Source organism: Megalobrama amblycephala, linkage group LG4, assembly GCF_018812025.1.
Source record: "Megalobrama amblycephala isolate DHTTF-2021 linkage group LG4, ASM1881202v1, whole genome shotgun sequence".
NCBI classification, from domain to species: Eukaryota; Metazoa; Chordata; class Actinopteri; order Cypriniformes; family Xenocyprididae; genus Megalobrama; species Megalobrama amblycephala.
The window spans coordinates 39,655,370-39,680,845 of NC_063047.1; the positions used below are offsets into that span (position 1 = coordinate 39,655,370).

Sequence of the window (25,476 nt, forward strand, 5' to 3'; positions counted from 1 at the left end):
ACTCACCCTCAGGTTGTTCCAAACCTGTATGGATTTCTTTCTTCTGCTGAACACAAAAGAAGATATTTTGAAGAATATGAGTAACCAAACAGTTGATGGGCCTCATTGACTTTTTTTTCCTCCATACTATGGATGCCAATGAGGCCCATCAACTGTTTGGTTTAAGCACACCCCGTCTTATAGGCCTACCTTTTGATGTTCTCAGCTCACTCCAGCGATGAAAAGCTGAGGTGCCAAGCAAAAAAAACCACATGAAAACAGTTGACAGTTGACAGTAAGTTCACCTTATAAAGGTGTGTGAACGCAGCACAACAGCTTCCGGTTTCCCATATATGGACTGCTCCCATGTGAACATGCAAAACTACTGAAAGGCAGAAAGCCACCTCAGTTCTATATGGAAGGTTGTTTCCGCCACTAAATAAAGGTAATTGCGACTTTTTATCTCGCAATTCTGACTTTTTTCTCACAATTGCGAGTTATAAAGTCAGAATTGCATGATATAAACTCACAATTGCATCTTCTAAAGTCAGAATTGTGTGATATTAACTCGCAATTGAGAAAAAAAATCAGAATTCTGAGTTTATATCTCGCAATTTTGACTTAATTGCGCAAAGAAGATTGAGGCCCTGTGTTGTAGGATCATGCACTACAGAAAGCACCTCAAACGCCTTCTGATTGGCTGAACAAAGAATCAATTTTTATTTTACAGTATAAAGAGATCACAGATACAGGACTACAGAGACTACACTTATTTTCAGTATATCATTCCATAAACAATTGTTCTGTCCAGTATTAAAAAAGTCCATGTAAAATTTAGCAACAAAAAAAATTCAAAATACTGATAAAATGCATTTGCTTATAAACACAATGTTTTAAAAAAGGCAATTGTTAGTTTAAAAAGTTTTAGTTTAGTTATTTTTCCTTGGAATAATCTGTAATTCATATATTTTGCAATGGCAATAGGATGAGATAAGAGAAAGCAAAAGCAAATACAAGTGTGAAGTCTTTGATCATCAAACCAACAGTAGGTCTGAACTACATTCCCATTTATGCAACAGTCATTTCAAGCAGTAAACAAGGGACACAAATGATTCTCTTTCATTTGAGTGGTTTGTGCACACATCTCATAGCACACAAATGAGACTCCGTCCCTCTTCAATCTCATCCTGCACCTTGTCGCTGGAGGTGGCGATCTCAGCCTGGGCTGAAAACATGGCACAGATGAAAGTGAGCACAGTGCCTCCTATGGCTGTGTAGAAGGCCCAGCCCAGAGAACACAAGCCCACTTTGTATGGCGAAGCATCCTGACCACAGTAGTCAACCACCTTCTTAGAGCCCCAGCCTGCAGGATAGAGCATCAAACCTAGAATGAGGAATAGACCTGCAAAGAGGAGAATGGGAATACTGTAATTACAGGGACAACCACTTCCAACAAACAAATAGAAACATGAATGTCTAACAATGGCATGGCAACCTACACTTTTACATTATCCAAAGAAAATAGGAGTGATGTTCTCGCCACTAATGTTACAATACTAGGATGTTATGGGTGGTTGGTAGGGTGTGTGCTGTACCGTTGCTAAGGTATTCAGGGTCGTTGCTAAGTGGACAGTGTTGGACAAGTTAATAAACATAAATGAACAATTAACAATACAATAACTTGCTGATACTAATCAGAAACACATATTAAAGAAGGATAGATTTAATCATTTCAACAGTACATTCACATCAAGAATGATAACTAATTATGTTTATTGCCAATGTTTTTTTTTTTTTTATGTATACACACACACATACACACACACACACACACACACATACACTGAACAAAATTATAAATGCAACACTTTTGTTTTTGCCCCCTTTTTTTATGAGCTGAACTCAAAGATCTAAGACTTTTTCTATGTACACAAAAGGCCTACTTGTCTCAAATATTGTTCACAAATCTATCTAAATCTGTGTTAGTGAGCACTTCTCCTTTGCCGAGATAATCCATCCAACTCACACATGTGGCATATCAAGATGCTGATTAGACAGGATGATTATTGCACAGGTGTGCCTTAGGCTGGCCACAATAAAAGGCCACTCTAAAATGTGCAGTTTTACTGTATTGGGGGGGCTTGGGGGGGTCCGAAAACCAGTCAGTATCTGGTGTGACCACCATTTGCTTCACGTAGTGCAACACATCTCCTTCGCATAGAGTTGATCAGGTTGTTGATCCAGAACATCCCAAACATGCTCAATGGGTGACATGTCCGGTGAGTATGCTGGCCATGCAAGAACTGGGATGTTTTCAGGAATTGTGTACAGATCCTTGCAACATGGGGCCGTGCATTATCATGCTGCAACATGAGGTGATGGTCGTGGATGAATGGCACAACAATGGGCCTCAGGATCTCATCACGGTATCTCAAATAAAATGCACCTATGTTCGTTGTCCATAACATATGCCTGCCCATACCATAACACCACCGCCACCATGGGCCACTCGATCCACAACGTTGACATCAACAAACCGCTCACCCACACAACGCCATACACGCTGTCTGCCATCTGCCCTGTACAGTGAAAACTGGGATTCGGTTACGACGACAAACTGCAGTCAGGTCGAGACCCCGATGAGGATGACGAGCATGCAGATGAGCTTCCCTAAAACGGTTTCTGACAGTTTGTGCAGAAATTCTTTGGTTATGCAAACCGATTGTTGCAGCAGCTGACTTGGTGGCTGATCTCAGATGATCTTGGAGGTGAAGATACTGGATGTGGAGGTCCTGGGCTGGTGTGGTTACACGTGGTCTGCGGTTGTGAGGCCGGTTGGATGTACTGCCAAATTCTCTGAAACGCCTTTGGAGACGGCTTATGGTAGAGAAATGAACATTCAATTCACTGGCAACAGCTCTGCTAGACATTCCTGCAGTCAGCATGCCAACTGCACGCTCCCTCAAAACTTGCGACATCTGTGGCATTGTGCTGTGTGATAAAACTGCACATTTTAGAGTGGCCTTTTATTGTGGCCAGCCTAAGGTACACCTGTGCAATAATCATGCTGTCTAATCAGCATCTTGATATGCCACACCTGTGAGGTGGATGGATTATCTCGGCAAAGGAGAAGTGCTCACTAACACAGATTTAGACAGATTTGTGAACAATATTTGAGAGAAACAGGCCTTTTGTGTACATAGAAAAAGGCTTAGATCTTTGAGTTCAGCTCATGAAAAATGGTGGCAAAAACAAAAGTGTTGCATTTATAATTTTGTTGCATTTATAATATATATATATATATATGTAGTGATGTGCAGTGGTGTGGCAAAGTACTCACTTTTTTTTTTAAATAAATCAAATGTAAATTCATGTTCCAGTTACAATTAATGTTGTCACATTTTCCTTGGTTAAAGATTACTTAAGGTCTGAGAGGACAGTCTTTGGACAGGGTCACGGTGAATGAAATCATGAGAATAACGCTGACTTAGCTGTCCAACAACAACAACAAAAATCCCTCCTCCTGGTTTCACACGTGCAATGCGCCTGGAAAGACTGAATGCACGACTGAAGCGAGTCAACTCTGCTAAGTCTGCCCTCATGCCTTAACGCAGGGGTAGGCAAGTTCGGTCCTAGAGAGCCGCTGTCCTGCAGAGTTTAGCTCCAACCCTGAAAAGAAACCTTCACCTGCCTATAGCCTTAGTAAACCTGAAGAACTTAATTAGCTTGTTCAGGTGTGTTTGATTAAGGTTGGAGCTAAACTCTGCAGGACAGTGGCTCTCTAGGACCGAACTTGCCTACCCCTGCCTTAACGCAAGAATCTCATAAAGTAGCGTTATGATAACCTTAATTTAATTGGCATAAATATCAATATGTAAAGTTTGGGACTGTTAATTATTAGCCTGACATGGATGACTTGTTTTGATTTACAATTGTTACTGTTATTTCCATCGAATCAAGCATACTTTTTATTCCAAATGCAACTTGTATAAAGCTACTAACATTACCATTTCGCCATTGTGTTCACTCGGTTTGCTGGCAATGTTTATGTAATCTGTGCAGATTTAGCGTACATACTCAACTTATGAGTCAATGTGATTAATATTTTATATAGCACCTGCACATTTCTGGCTTACTTCAACACAACAGTCACTAAGCAACAAATAAAGGTGAAGGGAATAGTGCAGACCAAAGAAACATAATAATGTGGGGTAACTAACCATGTAAAAAGGAAAAAAACACCTAGCAAAGATGAAGCACATCTGGCAATTTTTAGCAGATCCTGGCCAGATATAAACACTGATGTTGCATTGTAGGTTGCAAAAATGAGTAAATGACATTTGAAGCTTCAAATAAAGATTGTTTTACATTGTTATGTTAGTAGGTGGTGACAAGTGAGTGTTAAAATGTATTTGATAGCGATTCGTTCAAAAACTCTGGACGAAACAAGTCTTCATTTATTAATTTCAAATGATTTTTTACATAATGAATGCATTTAAAATAATAATTTTCAATAGCCCAAAATGTTATTTTGTTTAGTTGTCTATCGTTTTCTTTTCAGAACAAACTATTCAAGCACAAGAAGATGCACTCACCTCTCATGTAGGACTAGTGCGTGAATATGAATTCAGTTAAGTTTTTTGTGTGTGTCTTCTTGCACTTGAACAGACAGATACACAAAAAATTAAGCCAAAATATCCTTGTAAAAATACTGATCTTTACTTGTAACTTTAATAAGCATTAATCTAGGCTATATTTTAAAAAAGAAAACTGCTTTGTTATTTTACATTTGATTAAGCCTATATTTGATTTCTTGAAATTTGTTTGTTTGTATTTATTTGCGGTTTTACGCTTATTTCTTTATTTGTTATTTTATTACTGACTGTTTATTTGCCTTTAACAATGTTTGAAATATGTCTAGTTGTTTTTGCTGATTTTTGTTAAAACCATGGGTAAGTTCCTTGTGTAAGTGTTCGAATGCTGATTTTTGTTCATTCAACTGTAATAAAATGTTTTGCAAAAAGCAATATAAATATGTTTATCTAAATCAGTGGTTCCCATCCACATTTCTGGAGGTCCCCCAACACTGCATATTTTGTATCTCTCCTGTCTGACACACCCATTTCAAGTCTTGGAGCAAAGCCACTGGAAGGCAAGCCTGCAACCTTTAGCCAAAAAAGCATAACGGCTAATGCTAACGTTCTGCCTCTGGCCGTAAGCAGGGAAGGAGACCAGAGGCTGTTTTTTGAATGGATGTCAATGGATGAGATGCTTCACTATGCTGATTAAACAGCTTTTGGGGGGAAATGGCTAGTCATTTAATGAATCAACAGCCTGTTCGCCAATCTCAGCAATCTTTAGACTAAACAATACTTTCGTTGGGATCTATGTGTAGATTTTAGATTGATAAAAATGTATTTTTTTAAGAGAAGGCAGACTAGGGAATGTTGCGACTGATGTCACTGCCATTACACGATAGGCTGAGAGGTGAGCACGTGATTAAGTTAGCCGTTACGCTTTCTCCAATGGTAAGAGATACAGACCCTCTCATCTCCCTATAATATACAAGGGCCGTTTCTCAAAACCAAGTTTGCAAACTTCGGACTCGCATCCTTGGTAGTTATGACTTGGCAAGTTCGACTCAGGAGAACGAGCTCCCGTGGACGGGAGAACACAAGTCCGGTGATTCTGCAAATGGAACAGCAGCGTTCTTGATAACGTCACTCAGCTCGCTCTGGCTTCTCCGGTTATCTCTTTATGTATATTTTAGCCAACAATAAAACGAAATTTGTTATAAAACACCACTCTGCCTCTTTTCGTTTTATTTAAAAAACAAAACAAACAAAAACATATTAATAGTCTCAGGCAACCAGTGATTGATTATCTGCAATGTGCATATATTTATAACAAAACGAAATATTAAACAACCCTGCCTCTTTTCGTATATATTTCAAAAATATTAAATGTACTATCTGTGCTTACTCTGATTAACTTCACTGTAATAAAATGAAATAGGCTATAACATAAAACAAAACCATGTCTCTTTGTTTTATGTCAGTTTTAATGATCAATAATAGCCATTATAAAAGGTAAGAATATACAATAAGAAATAAAGCAAACAATTCAGTCAAGCGTACAAAATCAGCGCTTTAGTAGGATACAAAAGTTAAATAGCCATATATAAAGTTATGAACAAACGTCACGTTGCCCTCAGCCAAAACGGAGCCAGCGGCAAACGTCAGAAGGACAAGCCGAGATAAGGCTGCTCTCGGCTGGGTACATGAGCGCTGAGCGTCCGGTGATCGCCTGGATCTCACAACTCCGACAACGTCAGATCAAATTGTCAGAAAGGCGCAATCTGTATCAATAAAACACAAATTTGAGCTTTAAACCAACACATTCTCGCCTGAAAAACTCTTAAAACTACATATCATGACATAAAAACAGTAATATGTTTAAATTATGCGGGGTTTCTCCTTTACTATTGACGCTTGCTGGTTAGTGCGAGATGCATTCTGGGATACCTGGCTGTCTCAAGTCTGCACAAGTTACCTCTCGATGCATCCTCGATAAAAGGGGCGGATCAAGAACACATCCGGGAATTTGAACTGAACTTGGCTAGATGTGAACTTTGAATTGGAACAGTACTTGGACAGCGACTGATGACGTTTCACAAGTCCACGAGAGCACAAGTACAGACAAGTACGCATATTGAGAAACGGCCAATCTCTGCTTGGAGTCCCTACTAATAAGCTGATGATCTGAATCAGGTGTGTTTGATTAAGGAGACATGGAAAACATGCAGTGTTGGGGGGCCTCCAGGAATGTGGTTGGAAACGCCTGGTCTAAATGTTTGACTTTTTAAAAAAGACTTTTGCTCAAGCTAAAACCAAGTGTGTTAATAGATTACATCTAAAAATGACTTCTAATGAATCCAAGAAAGTTTACTAGGCCTGTATCTTAAAACTGAAAGGAGCAAGAGCTAAATTGTAGATACTTTTTTTTATCTCAGCTATATGCAGTTCAAAGTAAGATAAATCAAGTTTTTTATGTCTCACTTAATTCTGTTCAATATTACTGTTGTGCAATTCAAAGTAAAATGCAATGTTGGGGAATGGGGGAAGGCCTCAAATCCTGACTTTGCTTAGGGCCCCCAAAATGGTAAATCATCCCCCTGGACAAGTGGCTGAGCTGTTTACTTACTTTTTAACCCTTAAATGCATACCTCGGGTCTTTAGTGACCCGGGACGTCATTCACTACCCTCCTCCTCGTTCATTTTTTAAAGTTAGACATCAACCTTCTTGGTATTCCTCAATCAATTCACTATAAAGAATATAACAAGAAAAAAATAATAAAATTATAAAAGAATGCCTATTTTTGTATTCATTTTTTGTAAAAATTGTATAGGGTCGCAAACGACCCGAGGTGTATATGAATGTACGTATATTTTTTTTGCACAACAATTGAATCTTAGATGACGGAATAAGTGCAATTCACCTTTATTCCACAAGGTGGCAATGTCCGATACACAATGCTGAAGTGACGACTCATTTAGACAGAAAACAAAATAATAAGAGAAACATGAAATGGCTCAGCGATTTACTGCAGAGCAAGTACTGAACGCAATCAAATATGACTGTAACTGTCACTGGGTGGATCTGGTGAAGCTGTTAGCGATCGAAATATTGATTTTGAAGATGTTGAAATTATATAGTTTTGAGAATACGTTTGAGATCGCGAATGGGCTCATATTCATGACCTCAAACATAAAACTAGCCTATTATTTGCTGAATTTACTGGGAAATTAGCTCTGACGAGGACAGTGGTGATGGCATAAAACATCTGCTCAAACTGAGCTCTTTCAAGCTCCAAAAGGTAACAAAATATGATTTATTTTATTCTTCTGTAATTGTTACTCTAATATCAGAGGAGTTTTATATTATCGCGACAGGTAGAGATCCTCCCGTGTTAGATATATATCTGGGTCGATAAAGACCTGAATATGTAAGAATGATTGGCGAAACAGTCATACATTTAAGGGTTAATCAGCCTTCCCATCAATGCAATCATTTTGTTAATTCAGACATGCAAACATTTTCAAACATGGAACACCCACAAAAACAAGTGGCGGATTTATCGAGTGAACCAATCACAACCAATCATAGCGAGATGGAGGCATTGCCTCCTCTTACGTGACTTTCCCCCATTCATTCTCAATTACCCCCCACTAAACCCACTACTTTAGGGGATCTGTTAAAACTCAATGGTCTAAGGAGAGGCAATAGAGACAAGGACTCCAGCTGTACCTTTACCTGCGGATGTCGCTGTTGGACAGTGCTAATTTAGAAAAAAAACAGTGATTTATACACTTTTACTGTCACATTTTGTAATATTTGCCTTCTCTCTTCGGAGGAAAAGCCTCTGATATATATGAATACACTCCGCATGCGTTTCACATGAGAGTAGCTGTCCAATCAAATGTAAATGTGTTGCTGACATCACAGTTCCTCGTGTGTTGGTGTGTTGCAGTTCAGCAGTTCAGCATGACAAGTGAATGAGACAAGCCACTGAGAGCCGCTGCCTGCATCATAAATCTCCTGTCTGGGAACATTCTGGGTTCCCAATACGTTGCAACAGCGATGGTCAAAAAATGTGGACAAAACAAAAACTCTTTGTAAACTTTATGTTTGATGCGAGTACCGTATGCTCTAATATGACCAGTCATTTACGCGTCATCACCTGGGTGTTGATAGCGCACAAGCACAGGTGAAACCAAAACAGCACACATTGCTTTCTGTGTTTAAACACTGTTAATTCTGACGAGTACAAAACAATAACGAAAGCACTGGACAGTGCTTGACAATAAATGACTGCCCGATGGAACAGGTCGCCGTGAAAGACACTTGTAACATTTGACTGAGCTGTCACTGTCCCGATCGGTCCAGTGCTGCATGGTCACAAAAGTTTGCATGAGTTTTTAAGCCCTGCCAAACATTTGCACGCATTGTTTGAGAAGTTTTGTGCTCACATATCTGAAGCGTACACACGGAAAGCCGCAGACAGCAAGTGAATACTCAATTGAGTTCGCTTTCAAGTCTAATTGTGCTTGAACGGACAAATTCACATAAAAGTTATGTCAACATGCCTGTCTTGGTGAGTATCCTAGCAAAAATAGTAGGTTATGTCTTAAGTGAACATAAACAGCTGAAAAAGACAATGGATGTGTACAGTATCAGTCAACTGTATCTGTGCATTATGTCTTAAAGTGACAGCAGCCTAATATTCCTGCTGCTGTCTGTGATTTTAATGTTTTTCAAACAACAAAAGGAATCACTCACTGCTATTGACTGAATAACTTTTGTAACTTTAATAAGGATTAATCATTAATTTATACAGCGAAGATTGTATGTTTAACTAAGATTAATGTTATTTTACATTTGAACTACCTGAAAAGTATGTAGTATTTTAATTATTTGTTTTATTTTCTTTATTTTAAGAATCAGAAGTCCTTTTTCCCTAAACATAGCACATACCAAACCGTACCAAAACCATGACCCTAAAACCATGATACATCCCGAACCGTGAGTAATTTGAACTGTTACACCCACTTTACCAATTCGTTTTAATATATTTCATTTTAATATATTTTCATATTAATATATTTGAAAAATGAATGCTATCCACATTTTTCTCTTTAAAGATGCTCTTTCCTCAGAGACATGCTCATTCAAAACGTCTAGGTTACTAGTGTAACCCCCGTTCCCAGAAGGAGGGAACGGAGACGTTACGTCGATACTGACGTAATGGGGTCTCGCTAGGGAGCCCAATCACCTCCAAGGATACAAAACAAGCCAATGGGAATTGGCCTGTGAGATTTACATGCCGGGCCCCTCCCCCGGCATCCAGGTATAAATAGGGCCGGCATACTCACCTTCATTCATATTTTTGTTGAGGAGCCGAGACAGGTATCTGGCCGCTCAGCGGTGGCTCAAAGCTATGGCAGGGGAACGTAACGTCTCCGTTCCCTCCTTCTGGGAACGGGGGTTACACTAGTAACCTAGACGTTCCCATTCAGTCAGTCACGTTCGACGTTACGTCGATACTGACGTAATGGGGTCCCGTGGAAAACGCCATAGCAACTAAACCACGTTACGAGTGTTAGGGAGGCAGGTGCTGGCAGGCTGAGGCGTGCCAAATGCAAATGCGGCCCGTACTCGCAACCCTCCAGCGCCCAGAGCAAGCCCAGGAATGTCTTCCATACCGGTGGGATGGAGAGGACAGGGCGTTACCGTGGAGAAGTCGAAGCTGCTGTTCCTACCCCACGGGGAAGAGTGCTTCGGAACTCAATCCCTCGTTTTTCAGCAACGACAAAAACGCCAGGAAAGCGTTCCCCGAGGAGGGGAAGGCTACGGAGACCACACCCTGCCCGAAGGGAGGTAACGTGTGGAAGACACATATGGACTGGTCAGAGAACAGTAACGCATATGGAAGATCTCTGATGTAGGTCCTACCTTCCGGGAGGAACGACTAGCAATCAGAGACGGGGCAAAGCGAAGCCGCCCAGGGAAAGACACGGGTTTACCGTCAGGGAAACCTTACCGTGGACCAACACATATGGGATTACCCGAGGGGAATCACAGCATATGGGCATCTAGCCCAGTACAAGGGCAGACCAACCGGGCATACACACGAGTACTGGACCTAGCGCCGGACGCCTCCGCCACGTCTGGCCGCCGCAGGATGCAGGAGGAACTCCACAGGGTTCGCCGTTACGGGGAACTGAACTGAGGAGCGGGAAAAGTGCTCGCATTCCCTCTCCCGAGGGAAATGGCACAGCAAGCGAACACCCATGGCTATCTACGAGTAGAAAGCACACGGGTGGACACCGGTTCCACTCGGAGGTTATAATACCTCGCGAATGTATTCGGTGTCGCCCAGCCTGCAGCTCTGCAGATGTCTGCAACAGAGGCACCGTGCGCCAACGCCCAGGAAGAAGCAACACCCCGAGTGGAGTGAGCTCGCAACCCGAGGGGGCACGGCTCGCCTTGGGAGTGGTACGCCAAGGCGACGGCATCCACTATCCAGTGGGCCAACCTCTGTTTGGAGACAGCCTTTCCCTTCTGCTGACCTCCAAAACAGACAAAGAGCTGCTCAGAGCTTCTGAAGCTCTGCGTGCGGTCCACGTAAACGCGCAGGGCACGAACGGGACACAGCAACGCAAGGGCTGGGTCTGCCTCCTCCGGGGGCAGTGCTTGCAGGTTCACCACCTGGCCCCTGAAGGGAGTGGTGGGAACCTTGGGCACATATCCAGGCCGGGGTCTCAAGATCACGTGAGAGTAGGCCGGCCCGAATTCCAGGCACGAATCGCTGACCAAAAATGCTTGCAGGTCCCCAACCCTCTTGAAGGAGGCGAGCGCGGTCAGGAGCACTGTCTTAAGAGACAGATGTTTCAGCTCAGCTGACTCGAGGGGCTCGAAGGGAGCTCCCCGAAGGCCCGAGAGGGCGATGGAGAGATCCCAGGAGGGAATGAGGCGAGGCCTAGGGGGATTTAACCTCCTGGCGCCTCTGAGGAACCTGATGACCAGGTCGTGCTTTCCTAGTGACTTGCCATCAAGCACATCGTGATGCGCTGCGATGGCGGCCACATAGACCTTCAGGGTGGAAGGGGACAGCCTCCGTTCCAGACCCTCTTAAAGGAAGGAAAGCACAACACCGACCGGGCATTTCCGGGGGTCCTCCCGGCGGGAGGAACACCACTCAACGAACAGACTCCACTTCATGGCATAGGCGCGCCTCGTAGAGGGGGCTCTGGCCGAAGTGATGGTGTCGACTACCGCGGACGGTAGGCCACTCAAGTCTGCCGCGTCCCGTCCAGGAACCACACGTGGAGGTTCCACAGATCGGGCCGCGGGTGCCATATGGTGCCCTGCCCCTGAGAGAGGAGGTCCTTCCTCAGGGGGATGCGCCAGGGATGGGCTGTCGCGAGGAGCATGAGTTCCGGGAACCAGGTCCGGTTGAGCCAGTACGGCGCAACTAGCAAGACCTGCTCCTCGTCCTCCCTGACCTTGCACAGTGTCTGCGCAAGGAGGCTCACTGGGGGAAACGCATACTTGCGTAGGCCCCGGGGCCAGCTGTGTGCCAGTGCATCCGTGCCGAGGGTCCCCTCGGTCAGCGAATAGAACAACTGGCAATGGGCGGATTCCCGAGAAGCGGACAGGTCCACCTGTGCCTCCCCGAACCGGCTCCATAACAGCTGGACCACCTGGGGGTGGAGTCTCCATTCCCCCGGGAGCGTGAGCTGTCGTGAGAGCGCGTCGGCCGCACGATTGAGCTCGCCCGGGATGTAGGAGGCGTGCAGTGACCTGAGTCGGCGCTGACTCCACAGGAGGAGATGGCGGGCGAGTTGCGACATGCGACGGGAGCGCAAACCACCTTGGTGGTTGACATACGCTACCGTCGATGTGTTGTCCGTCCGGACCAGTACATGCTTGCCGTGCAGCAACGGTCGAAACCGGCGCAGAGCAAGGAGTACTGCTAGCAACTCGAGGCAGTTGATGTGCCAGTGGCGCTGGGGTCCTGTCCAGGAACCCGACGCCGACTGACCACTGCATATGGCACCCCAGCCGGTGGTGGAGGCATCTGTTGTGACCACAACATGCCTGGACACTTGTACTAGGGGCACCCCGGCCCGTAGGAAAGCAAGGTCCGACCACGGGCTGAATGTGCGGCGACACTCTGGTGTGATGATCACACGGAGTGAGCCACGGCGCCATGCCCACCTCGGGACTCGGTCGTGAAGCCAGTGCTGAAGCGGTCTCATATGAAGCAATCCGAGCGGCGTGACCGCGGCTGCGGATGCCATATGCCCCAGGAGCCTCTGAAATTGTTTCAGTGGGACCGCTGTCTTTCGCGAGAACGAATTCAGGCAGTTCAGCACCGACTGTGCACGCTCGTTAGTGAGACGTGCTGTCATGTTGACCGAGTCCAGCTCCACACCGAGAAAAGAGATGCTCTGCACGGGGCAGAGCTTGCTCTTCTCCCAGTTGACCCGAAGCCCCAACTGGCTGAGGTGCCCGAAGGGTAGGACCTTGTACTGATATGCCCGCCCCTCGAACGCAAACCGTAGGAACGGTCTGTGTCGAGGAAGGATCGAGACATGAAAGTACGCGTCCTTCAGGTCGATAGCTGCAAACCAATCCTGGGTGTGAACACACGTGAGAATGCGTTTCACCGTGAGCATCTTGAACGGGAGCCTGTGAAGGGCCCGATTCAAGACGCGCAAGTCCAGGATTGGCCGTAACCCCCCACTTTTCTTGGGTACTATGAAGTAAGGGCTGTAAAACCCAGACTTCATCTCGGCTGGAGGGACAGGCTCTATTGCGTCCTTCGCCAAAAGAACCGCAATTTCCGCCCGCAGGACAGAGGCGTTGGGACCTGTCACTGAGGTGAACAGAACGCCGCTGAACCTGGGGGGACGCCTGGCGAACTGAATCGCGTAGCCGAGTCTGATTGTCCGAATGAGCCAACAGGACGGGTTGGGAAGGCGTAGCCACGCCCCCAAGCTCCGTACAAGTGGAACCATCCGAACAACCGAAGTACCCACGGGGGGGCAGCATGGAGCACTGCGGCCCAACTCGGGAGGCAGTGCGTCCCGAAGTCGAGGCTGTGAGTGAGGGCCACTCACATGGCTCCGAGTGGGCAGGGTGGCGTGGGAAGGCAGTGCGTTCCCGGGGCGCCAAGACCCTGCCCCTGGCGAAGAAAGGAGTGGCTGAGAGAGAGGGAGCGAAAGCTCGCTCACCCCCAGCGCAGACCTTCTTATATGACCCAGAGGTTTTGGAAATTGCTCTTGTGAAAATGTGGGTACCGCTGGCACTGGGGCCAGCGGCGGAACAGAACACAGGATTCTCCCCCGGGCCCTCTCCCGGGGGAAGGAGCGGTGCGGTCACTGTCTCCCACAGAGCAGTCTCCAAAACCACCGGGTCTCCCGTCTCAGGGCCGCTTCTTGCCTTTCTTCTTCTTAGAAGAAGGCTTGGCGGTCTGGGCGGGGGGCGTGGTCTTCCTGCGGGAAGCTCGGGAAGGAAGGGACGAGTCCGATCTCCCGGAAGCCTTAGCCGCAGGAGGACGCCCTCGGCGAGGAGCAGACGGAGGCGCAGCCCGTGGCGGATTGGTGGCATCATCACGCCGGGGCAGGATGTGTTTTATGGCCTCTGTCTGCCTTTGCACTGCCGAGAACTGCTGAGCGAAGTCCTCAACAGTGTCGCCGAAGAGGCCGGCCTGGAGGATGGGGGCGTCAAGAAAGCGAGCTTTGTCGACCTCCCTCATCTCAGCCAGGTCCAACCAAAGATGTCGTTCCTGGACCACCAGGGTGGACATCGTTTGACCCAGGGCGCGCGCCGTGACCTTCGTCGCCCGGAGGGCGAGGTCGGTCGCCGTGCGTAGCTCTAGCAGCAACCCTGGATCAGCACTACCCTCGTGCAGCTCCTTAAGAGCTTTCGCCTGATGGACCTGCAAGATGGCCATGGCGTGCAGGGCGGAGGCTGCCTGTCCAGCAGCTGAGTAAGCCTTGGCCGCGAGAGCGGCCGTGGTCTTACCCGCCTTGGACGGGAGACGCGGACGGTTCCGCCAGGTGGCCGCGGACTGCGGGCACAAGTGCACCGCAATCGCACGTTCCACCTGCGGGACCTCCGCGTACCCCTTGGCAGCCCCACCATCGAGGGTAGTGAGAGCGGAGGAGGCAGAAGAACGGTTTCTGGCCGTGTGAGGGGCCATCCACGTCTTCTGGAGAAAGGCACTGGGGCGGGACGCGGCTGAGAACCGCGCCCCGAGCCCAGAAACCAATCATCCAACCGCGAGCGCTCGGGACACGGTGGAGGGTTCCACACGAGACCGATGCCTGCGGCGGCCCGGGCAAGCATGGCCGCCAATTCAGAGTCCGCCTCAGACTGAGCGACCGCCCCTGAGGGTGGAAGCTCGAAGTCTTCGTCTTCCTCTGAACCAGCAAACCCACTCCCCGATGCAGCGAGCGACATCTGATCCTCCTCCGGAGCGCCGAAAGTGACACGAGGCACCCCCGAGGAGGGCCCCGCGGCAGCAGCCGGCAGCTCGACGGCACATGGCATTGCAGAGGAGTGGGAGGTTTGTGGGGACGGACCCGACAAAGTAGCTCCCACTGTAACCCTCAGATCTCCCAGAGTACTAACCTGGCCAGCGGCCGCTACAGCCGCTGGCACTGGGATAGTAACAGAGGGGACTCTCATTTCTGTGTTAAAGAAAGAGAGTCGCGATCTCAATGCCAACATGGACATGCTCTCGCAATGAGGGCATGTACCATCCACGAGCGCTGCCTCAGCGTGGGGTTTCCCCAAACACGTGAGACAGTGATCGTGGCCGTCAGAGGAAGTCAGGAAACGTCCGCATCCAGAAACACACGGACGAAAAGACATCTTGAAAAAGACGCTGATCGCCCGTGCTTGCTCTTTTAGAATACCTCACCAACCGAAGCACACAGGGATGAGTGCAGCACCGTCCTGTGGGCAGCGCACCGTCACACCCACCGCTGAGCGTGCCTTCCCAACCAGCTGGAGAGATACGAGCAGCCACCAGAGAACAGACAGTAAAAGCAATTAAAATTGCTGTTTTCAGGACCGAGTCCTTAGCAATTAAAATTGCTGTTTGCTCTCTTAGTTCAGAAATTCACTCTTTGAGGAGGTGAAGGATGATCAGCCGATCGGCTCCGAAGCAAAAGTATGAATGAAGGTGAGTATGCCGGCCCTATTTATACCTGGATGCCGGGGGAGGGGCCCGGCATGTAAATCTCACAGGCCAATTCCCATTGGCTTGTTTTGTATCCTTGGAGGTGATTGGGCTCCCTAGCGAGACCCCATTACGTCAGTATCGACGTAACGTCGAACGTGACTGACTGAATGGGAACTAGAAGCTGATATTTATCCTTGTTTTCCTGACAACAACCCTGTAGCCCTTTTGAACTGTGTGATAACATCATCAGAAAAAAATATCTTTAAAACATGAAAGTTTTCCCCGTAATAACTAAGGGTAAGCCATGAGTCACAATTTCAATTCAATGTCATTTTGTGCCTCTAATAAGCTATGTGATTTGATTATGCTTTAAATAGATATTTGCCTTAAAATCTGGGATTTAATTGTTGTAAGTACTGTTTAAAAGGCAAGGCAAGAACTCTTGCTGATCTAATCTTCATACCAAACAGAGCCAGTCACTGTGATCCCTCTATTTTATTCCGTGTTCTTACTCTAAATAGGCAAGTGAGATCCTGTCTCTGAAGTCATGCTGAAGTCATGCTCTCACTATTCACAAATTACTCAATCACTGTGTCGTAAATCTTTCAATTAAATTATACAAGAGCTATGTAATTCGCCTGTGCCTGTTGTTGGTCTTGGTCTTCTATAAAATGAACCACAATATTTTTATTGTACCGCAATACTTTGTTGTTCTAGTGTTTCCAGACATGACTGTAAGTGAGGTGCATTATCATGACTGATCTGTTAGTCCCTGGTATTTTGACTCAGAGTGCCCTGCCACAGTCAACATTACAGCTCCGTTCCTTTGAGCTGGTTTGAGAAGTGGTATCAAAGAAGGTTGGTTTCCTGGGGCAGGATTCACAAAGCATTCAAGCCATCATGAAATGAAAATTCATCCTATCTTTTTTTTCTAAATTCATGTTATGAACAATTCATCCATGCATGTTTCATTTTTACATTTTTTTTTTAATATCATATTGTCTCACATTCTTTAATTAGAATGTCATCAGACATCCCTCTAGTGACAAATGCCAGACGTCAGTTAGTCAGCTTAAACTCACCCCTCCACAACTGACTGTAAGAGTGCATTCATTTTAGCATGCAAATCCCATATCTCAAAATCAAGTAAACAAGCAATGGCTAGAATCAAGTCCCCACCCTACGTTTTTTTTTTTTTGATAATCCATTATTTTTATTATTGTTGTTGTTGTTATGTAGGTTTTTTTTCTTATATGTCAAATTACAAGGTAACCAAATGGTTACCAGCAAATAAATTCTAGATAATGTCATTAAAGCATTGAAATTTCACAAATGAATTTGTTGTAAGATAAGGCAGACTCATATATGTAGGCTAGCATACAATCAGACGCCCGTCATCTTATTCTTTTTTTAAATGATTCTTAAGAAGAAGTTGAGAAAATTGGGAAGTGAGACAGTGAGTTTAGTTTACGCAAGCACTCAGACATGAGTGTGGGATACTAGGGAGTGTTAAAGCTGACTTCTGCTGATGAAACTGCAAACTATTCTTCAATAAAATTTTCTTACTCTTCATTTATTATATCTGGTCACTGGGTCTTTAACTGTAAATTCCCCTACAGTTAATGGTGGAGAGTGCACTGGCAATCATTCTTCGGTAACATCCCTGGCAAAACAACAAACAAGGTAGGCCGATTTTATTTATTTTTTGCTGGTTAGGGCTATATGGGTGAAGGAGGTTGAGAGAAACGGAGTGATAGGCAAACATAGACGTGTGTGAAAGGCACCAGCCTGGAGTTGGCTGATCTACTGGGTGCCATTGGGGCCATGCTGGTAATGCAATAAGTTCACACTCTCTGTAAAGAGGTGAGAAGAGGACAGTGCATAATATTACCTACCCCTGTACAGTTTAAAACATAAAAACTTGACAAATTGTGGCGGTGTTTTAAATTTAATAAAGATCATTTAAACCCAAAGTAATGTGGTTTAATAAGCTGTTTTAAGAATATAACATAAAAACCCAATGAATGGTTAAAAAGGGGTGAGGTGCGCGTCGCACTTAAGGTTAACCACCTCTGAGAGTGAATAGATACTAGACACTAGTAAGTGCTAGTCTAAAATTGCGCAATTGACTCTCTATCTCTTTCATTTCAGAAAGGGGAACCCTGAGCTTAGTGTTTCAGGTAGACAAGAATATAATAATATTTAGCCTTTAGTTAAATAAGACAAAACAGAAATAGGGTTGTTGGTCAGGGATGCACCAGGAACAACCCTGAAAATAAAACTGTGACCCTGACTGGATTGGACCAGTTTATGGACATTCTGGAGTATATTTTGCAGTTTCATCACGCAGAAGCCAAGCTGCCATCAAAGGCAGACAATTGGTGATAACTCCACCTCATTAAGGGGTAAGGGGCACTCCACTTTTATTTAATCAGTTTATTCTCTGATTTTATTGTTATTTTATGACTATTTTAATTCCTTTTCTATGTAAAACACTTTGAATAAACTTCTTATGAACTTATGCAGTTATCCTTTAAATTTTTTTTTTCTTAAGAAGACTTTCATGAATCCAGTCCTTGGTGCACCACCATCAGGAAAGTAAGAGAAAGATACACTTATGTTTAAAGGTTTGAGATTTTCAAACATTGTACCTCTGTATGCTGGAGATCAAGTTCTGTTTTAAATCACAAATAGGACTTGACAAGGTTCTATAAACATTGGAGACACCAGAGAGACATTGAAGTAACATTTCCAATGCTGTAATATTTAGACTGTCTTTTCTATAATAGGATGATGAGAGTGCTGAAGCTCATAATTAGATAGCATGGCCTTTGAGGTCACCAGAGGAATGTCAAACCCTTGAATCTGTGAGTTCAGAGCATTCTGGGGGTAACTTGAGTGTCTCACTTAAATATACTCCCTAATTTTATGTGTTTTGTTGATTGTGGATCAAAGCTAAAGATGACCACCAACTGCCACCACAAAAGTCTGCCAAGAATCTAAGAAAGCAGTGCTTCAGTATACTTTCCCATCTTACCTGCTATTCCCTGAAGTAGGCCACACACATTGAATATGCTCTTCTTCAAGATACTCTGGAAGCACATGCTGAAAACCGAAAGGATGCCCACTACAGACAGGAGAAAGATTCCGATGACTAGAAATATAACAGTTGCCTGCCAGAAACCGCTGGCTATTTCCATAAAGTCTGTTGCGTAGGGCCCACACTGGAGCACCTTCTGCTGTGCCACCTTGATGCAGCGGTTATAAATACCCAGGGTGCGCTGGTCGCTGCGGTGTGAAGCAGTGATGGTGAAGTTGAATTCAGAACCATCTGGATATCCCACCAGCCACTCAGCACTCATAAATGCCACCAGCTCAGCAAATGCCACCACGATGCTCATCAAGGTCCATAACATAGAGCGGCATGTGACTATGACGTGACACATTCTGCAGAACCTTGATGCCGGCAGTTGAGAGGAAATGCTTTCTTCTCTGTTGAGGTCAAGCAGCACGTCAGTGAAGGTCCATTGGTGTTATCATCACAGATGAATCAGCCCTATATCTCTTCAAACAGCATCACTGAACAACTCCTGAGCTCTTGAACCATCAGGAAAGTATCCATGTACTGACTGGATAACAAATCTATGAAGAGAAAAAAGGAACATTTGTTTAGAAAGTTATAAATCAAGACCATAAATCTAGATTGCTCAAGAGCTCTGAATCAGCACACTGACCTCTGTACCACAAACAAGCCAATTTGATTCGGATCAGGTTTTTGAATATATAAAGCTCTCTGTAAAATCATGCACACATGGCACATTCTAAAAAACTCTTGGTTAAAAACTATAAATTGGGCCATTTTGGCGACCCAGAACTGGGTTGTTTTGACCCAGATGGGTTAGGTGAAATGTTCGACCCAACATGCTGGGTGTTTGTTTTTTGTTTTTAAACTGCAGTGATTTAAAAAAGCATACTGTCATGCTATATGACTCATGAACAATTATTCTTTTAAAGTGTATGATTTGTTTAAAGCAAAAATAATCTCCATTCTGCAAGGGAGAAGTTTAGGAGTGAAACTGTGAGGTGGGAGACATGTTGGAGCCATAAACAACACAAAGATGTAGTAAGCAATTTCTGAGAAACGCTGCTTGATTAGGGCTGGACGATAAAACAACAACTAATTATTGTGATATAATTTTCCTTGATAAAATTATAATAAAAGTTTGAAAAAATGTTTATGCACATGCAAATATGTTGCACATACGTGTTGCAGACCGTTGCACTGGTGTCAATACAATTTGCGTATCTGATAAGTGCTACCACTTATGTTGCGCAAGCTTAGATCGAATGCATAGTTCAGTGCAGAGTTGGCTGAGTTTAAGACATGCTTTTTTGGGTGGTAAATAATGGCACAAATACCAGTAAATTGACTAGCGCAAACCTTAGTAAATCATCTTGCATGATTCATTTAAATACTCTCCTCCCATAAATTGAAAGGGAAACTCCTACAAATGCATATGCAATAAGGTCAGCTGCAAAAATAACTGTGTCCATGCCTTTTCAGCACTAATTTTTCACTGCGTGTCTTTAGTAAATCCTGACAGTAGCTTTTTAACACCAAAAGTGGGTTTGCGCAAGCTGCTAGTAAATCTGGCCCCTAGTTTGATAATTATTGATAGTGACCTATACGAAAAATGTTATTGTGATTTTTTTTTTTTAATAGTAATAAGTTGATTTCATAGTTTTTTATAAATCTAATTGAAAACTAATATATGGCAGTATTTACACATGATATGTGTAATGTCTGCCAATTTTGTATAAATGGGTTTGGGGGTGAACCTTCATTCTTACTTTCTCTAAAAATTTTACTTTTGTTTTTTAGAATTAATCTCACAATTTCATATGAATTAGCCACCAATTCACTAAATGTAAAAGTAGCAAATAGCCATGACATTGTGTTGGTCATGAAAGGTTTCCTAAACACTCCTTATCAAAGTCATAAACTTGTCAAGTAAAAACCTGTCTTGGTCACAGACTGTTAGTATTGCTATTTTTTCATAAACAAGCCAGTTTAGGTCAAGTAAAAATGACAGTTGGAGAGAATATATATCTGAAATATTTAATATTAGTTGACAAAGATATTCATAAAATGAAAAGTTTGAGTCATTTCACAAATCACAGGACATTGCTGCAAGCTATATGAAACTTTCACCTAGGTCTGTGTTATGACAGGTCCTTACTGTGATATCACAAGATTGTGTAAGTAGCAAATGCCTGTTTGTACAGGCATATATGGTGGTAAAATAAAGAATTTGAAAGAACAAATTCTACTTCTTAATGAAATCCTAATCTAAACACAAGATAGGCTTGACATTTCAGACTTAAAATTCCTAGTATAAGTAAACTGCGGCTGAGTACATGTTGACAGATAAGGGTTTCCATAGTACCTTCAATGACAGTACTGTGAAAGCAGGTGATATATGAATTTATTGAATGAATGATTATGTCAGGTTAGAGTCTTTTCACTTGCTATCAAGCACTGTTTTATCAGTTAAAATTGAAATGGCAGTCAATAACAACACCATGTCAAAGCTTATTGTCCCAGGTAATCTCCAAATAAGTATACACATATAGTACGTCTTCTGTATACAGCTTTTTGGTTTTTTTACCAATAAACTTTTCCTTTCAGTCCTCAAGAATGATTGCTTAATTATTAAGCTGCATCGTGAGCTGCCCAACCTTGATAAACTGTTTACCTGAATGACAAGAATGTTTCAGATCTAAGAAACACAAAGAATGAGCTCACGCTTAATTTAATCACACCACATGATTTCCCCAAAAAAGGAGGCAGCAAACCAAATAGGAAAGTGCCATGGATTCTTAAGGGGCCTGAAGAATGTCAGAGCCTGTTGCTGTGAGATGTGGACGCAAAGGCACTCCTGCTGGGGAATTAACATGGTCCTGAAAAGGGATGAAGAGGTTCTCTACCTCTGAATGAAGATGGAACCAAGTCCCTAGAAACTGTGACAGACTTTCAATGGCTCAATAGAGTTTCAAATGGTTATTTATGGACCAAATGCTGCCTCCAAAACAGTTTGAAAGCTGACAAGACTCCTTCAATGTATTCATCCTCAAGAATCCTCATCCTATCATATATGTACAATATTACTGGCTATTCTCTACTTTATCAATATGGTGTTTTCATTGGCAGATTCTCATATTTTTATTGTAGAATTACCATAATACAGTGATTATAGGCTACATTAATTGGTGGTATCATGGTGCATATACATTATGGTACACCAAGGTACATCAAAACTAATATTAGCCTACATGTCCAAAAACAACGGTATTGTCATGTTACCATACCCAAAAATGACAATAATCTCATGGTACTTTTTGGTTAGTGAAATATTTACTCCCAAAACTGTTTCTTGGGTACATATCCCAAAACATGGTATAATCAAAGTGTCATGTTCAGGAAACCATATTAGGTCCACTGCACTGTTTGGTTAGTAGCACATCAAGCCAGCTTTGATAATAACTTACTTTAACCTTGAAATCTTAAGCAGTCTACCGGTTTCTCGTGTTATTGTCGAGAATAACTTTTTCTCATACCTCGAAACAGTCTGAACACACTCACAATCTGCTTGCCAAAGTTTGGCTAAAAGCACAAACTCAGAAAGCAGTTTTATTTTCATTTCAGAGACTATGCGAGGCAGTAAATTCCTCTGGATCACATCTCTCTTCGCTTGTTCTGTTTCTCTGAAATGCTTTAGTAAGATTTATCATCCCACCACAGCTAGAGTAATGATCTCTTTTGTTCAGCGTGACTTTCGACGATGTCAAAACCTAGATTCGACACAACTGAATTAAGAACGATAACATGCACTCCGAAAGGCAAATATAAAATAATTGTATCCCTCTTACCTTAACAGTAGTGAATTAACGGGCTGTTCGCTGATTAGTGTTCAACTTCCTGATGTGGGTCTCCTCTGTTCTGACGCTACACGACACGAGCCAGAAGGGAAGAGCCACAGCAGAAACATTCAGCTTCACAATCAGACCTCCGGAAAACATGGAAAATCATACGACATACTATTGTTTAGAGTTCACGGGTCTAAGTTCGGTGCTATAGTCTCAAATTAATGTTAGTGCTTGCCCACTTCAGCTGCTTTCCCATTGTTTCTTCACCGCCTACTTTACTGAAGCCCCTCGGGAAGTTATTATTCCTCGGAATGAACTTATGTAGTCTAGGTAGACAGTAGCTCACTACGTTTTGAGACAGGCGAGCTCTCCTTTTTCTATGATGTAGCCTATCCATTTATTTTCTGAAGATTTCTTTTCTGAATCTGTCCGGAAAATCTGATTAACTAGCAATTAGTTCATGATATTTCAAGAGACAATGTGCATTTATGGGGTGGTGGGAAGTAAAACATTAATGTTTACAGCGGGATGTTCTACTTTTGTCCCTGAGGACACTGTCACATTTGTCCATAATATCCAAAATTGTATAGGCCTATCTTTTATGACGTTTTCTGAAACATTTTTCTGTCATGAACATTTCTACCAGTGTCATTTGTACCACATCTCAGATACCAAGTTTGGAGAAAATTTGGAGAAAGTTATGTTTTAAAAATTTTTGGAACAAAATGGCCAACATCGTTGTATTGTTAAATCTTTCTGATCTTAAATACACAATTAAATAGTTTTGTTATGTGAAAAAACATTCTGTTCGGTGAAAAATTTTCTTTGTTTTGTTCACACATATATCTCATATTTCATCTGAAGATCTTCAGTGTTCACTGTAAATTATTTGACCGTACATTCACAGTAAATTACTGTATGTAAATCTACAGTAAATTACTGTCAACTAGTTACTTTCACAGTAAGTTACTGTATCATTTTTACAGAAAATACTTGTGAAACGACAGCTATATAGCCTACTGTGACCTCACAGAAGGTATTCCATATTCCTGTGATTTAGCAGTCTGTTCCTGTAGAATTACTGTATTTAACTGTGAAGTTAAGTTTTCTTGCTAACTTCTAAAAAAAAACAAACAAAAAAAAAAACTTTATCATGAGGAAAAACGGCTTGGTTCCTTTACTTGTGCAAATGCAAATACAGATTAAAATGTTTGTCATAGTGCTATATGATGTTTCAACTGTGACAGACATATTTTTATACTCAAAAAATGTTTTCACACAACAAATACTGAAAATGTTTGTGTATTTCAGTCTTTGTCAATAAGTTCATTTTTATAATGAATAAAATAAAAAAAATTATAATAACATTTAATGAATGTGGGGTTTTAATAGTTTAGATTGAAATTCATGTGTGTAGGTCAAGGGTAAGGAAATAACACAGACAAAAAGCTTTTTTGAAAAATATATAAAGCCTCTTCATATAACACAACTAGACTAAAGAAAAACCTTTCTAATACAAATCAATTTATAATAAAATCTAAAGATTAAAAAACCATCTGCAGTTTAACAATTATACAAATATTACATGAATATTACCAGTTTGTAATTCAAATATGAATATTTTGAGGCCAGTGTAGTAAAAAGATTCCATATAAGGACATATAGGCCTATTGAAGTATGAATTAACAGAAGCACGCTGTAGTACTTATGTGTCAACTCTAGAGGGCTCTATTGTGTTTGTTAGTGAGTGAAGGTGACGAGTGTGGGATACAATAATGTGAGTGTGTAAAAAACATATGCATGACAGTCTGCTCAAAGTCCAGACAAACTGATGCTGAATTATTCTGAATTATTTAGTAACGCAAAGGCCCTACTCTTATTTTTCATTTGCAGTATTTGCTGACTGTCACTTTAATCTGTCACTATTATGCATTTTATCTGTAACATATTTCAGCATCTTTATTTTAAACAAAAAAAAAAAAAAAAAAAAACAAGCTTAGTCCAAGATTGAGCAAATGCTGCACTCCGACAAATACCTTCACTATGCCTCATCCTTACCTAATCTGCCCTACAGCATTCAGGTGTTTTTTCACTCACATTATTGGATGTAATCCCAGGATGTAAACGTAGAGAAATGCTGTACTGACTTGTCAGTGAGAGAAATATCTACGTCAATTAAGGGGATGAAATACTTTGTACATCTGCTTGGCAGAATATGTAACTAATGTAGTTTCCCAATCTTTTTAAATTCATTTAATTGCTCAATTTGTCAAGATGTATGTTCAAAATTATCCAAATGATTTAGTTTTCACTCTACAAAGACAGCCCAGTGTTCATTGTAGCCCTGTTTCTGTGTAGGCCTATCCATCCTGGTTTGTTCTTAGAGACTCACTGGGATGTTCCCTGGCTGTAACATTTTAAAAGACATCTAGATTGAGGTGAAGCAGATTGGAGCAGTTTAATCTTCAGGGAAACAGAGGTTTGGATGGGCCAAAGGACTCATCAGTGTCCTGAAACTGAGCTGGTTAGACATATTGTCAATACCTACAACAGCTCTACAGGAAAGTAATGCATTTCAATCCCACCAGCCTATTTAGAAGAGGAAAGAATCCATATACAAAACAATTCTTGCCATTATATGAGTCATTCTATAATTTAGGGTATATTTCACATTAGTGAAAGTGTAAAAAACACTCTGCTTTAAATAAATAAAACAAGTATTGATTTCAGTTTATATATTTTATCAGTGTAACGTATCTGTTAGTTGCAAAGCTTAATCAATAAACACCATTTTGATATTTAAAAAAAATATA

At 42.7% G+C, this 25,476-nt stretch overlaps 1 protein-coding gene across 1 annotated transcript; it reads right to left on the bottom strand.

The window, feature by feature from the left end:
- Positions 1-675: 675 nt before the first annotated feature.
- Positions 676-22,960, bottom strand: lhfpl2b (LHFPL tetraspan subfamily member 2b). Its single transcript, XM_048189240.1, has 3 exons — positions 22,667-22,960; positions 18,774-19,378; positions 676-1,381 (listed from the first exon to the last, which is right to left on the bottom strand). Exons 2-3 carry the CDS (start codon positions 19,180-19,182, stop codon positions 1,125-1,127), a joined length of 666 nt encoding a protein of 221 aa, XP_048045197.1. The 5' UTR covers positions 19,183-19,378; positions 22,667-22,960; the 3' UTR covers positions 676-1,124.
- Between the last annotated feature and the right edge of the window lie 2,516 nt (positions 22,961-25,476).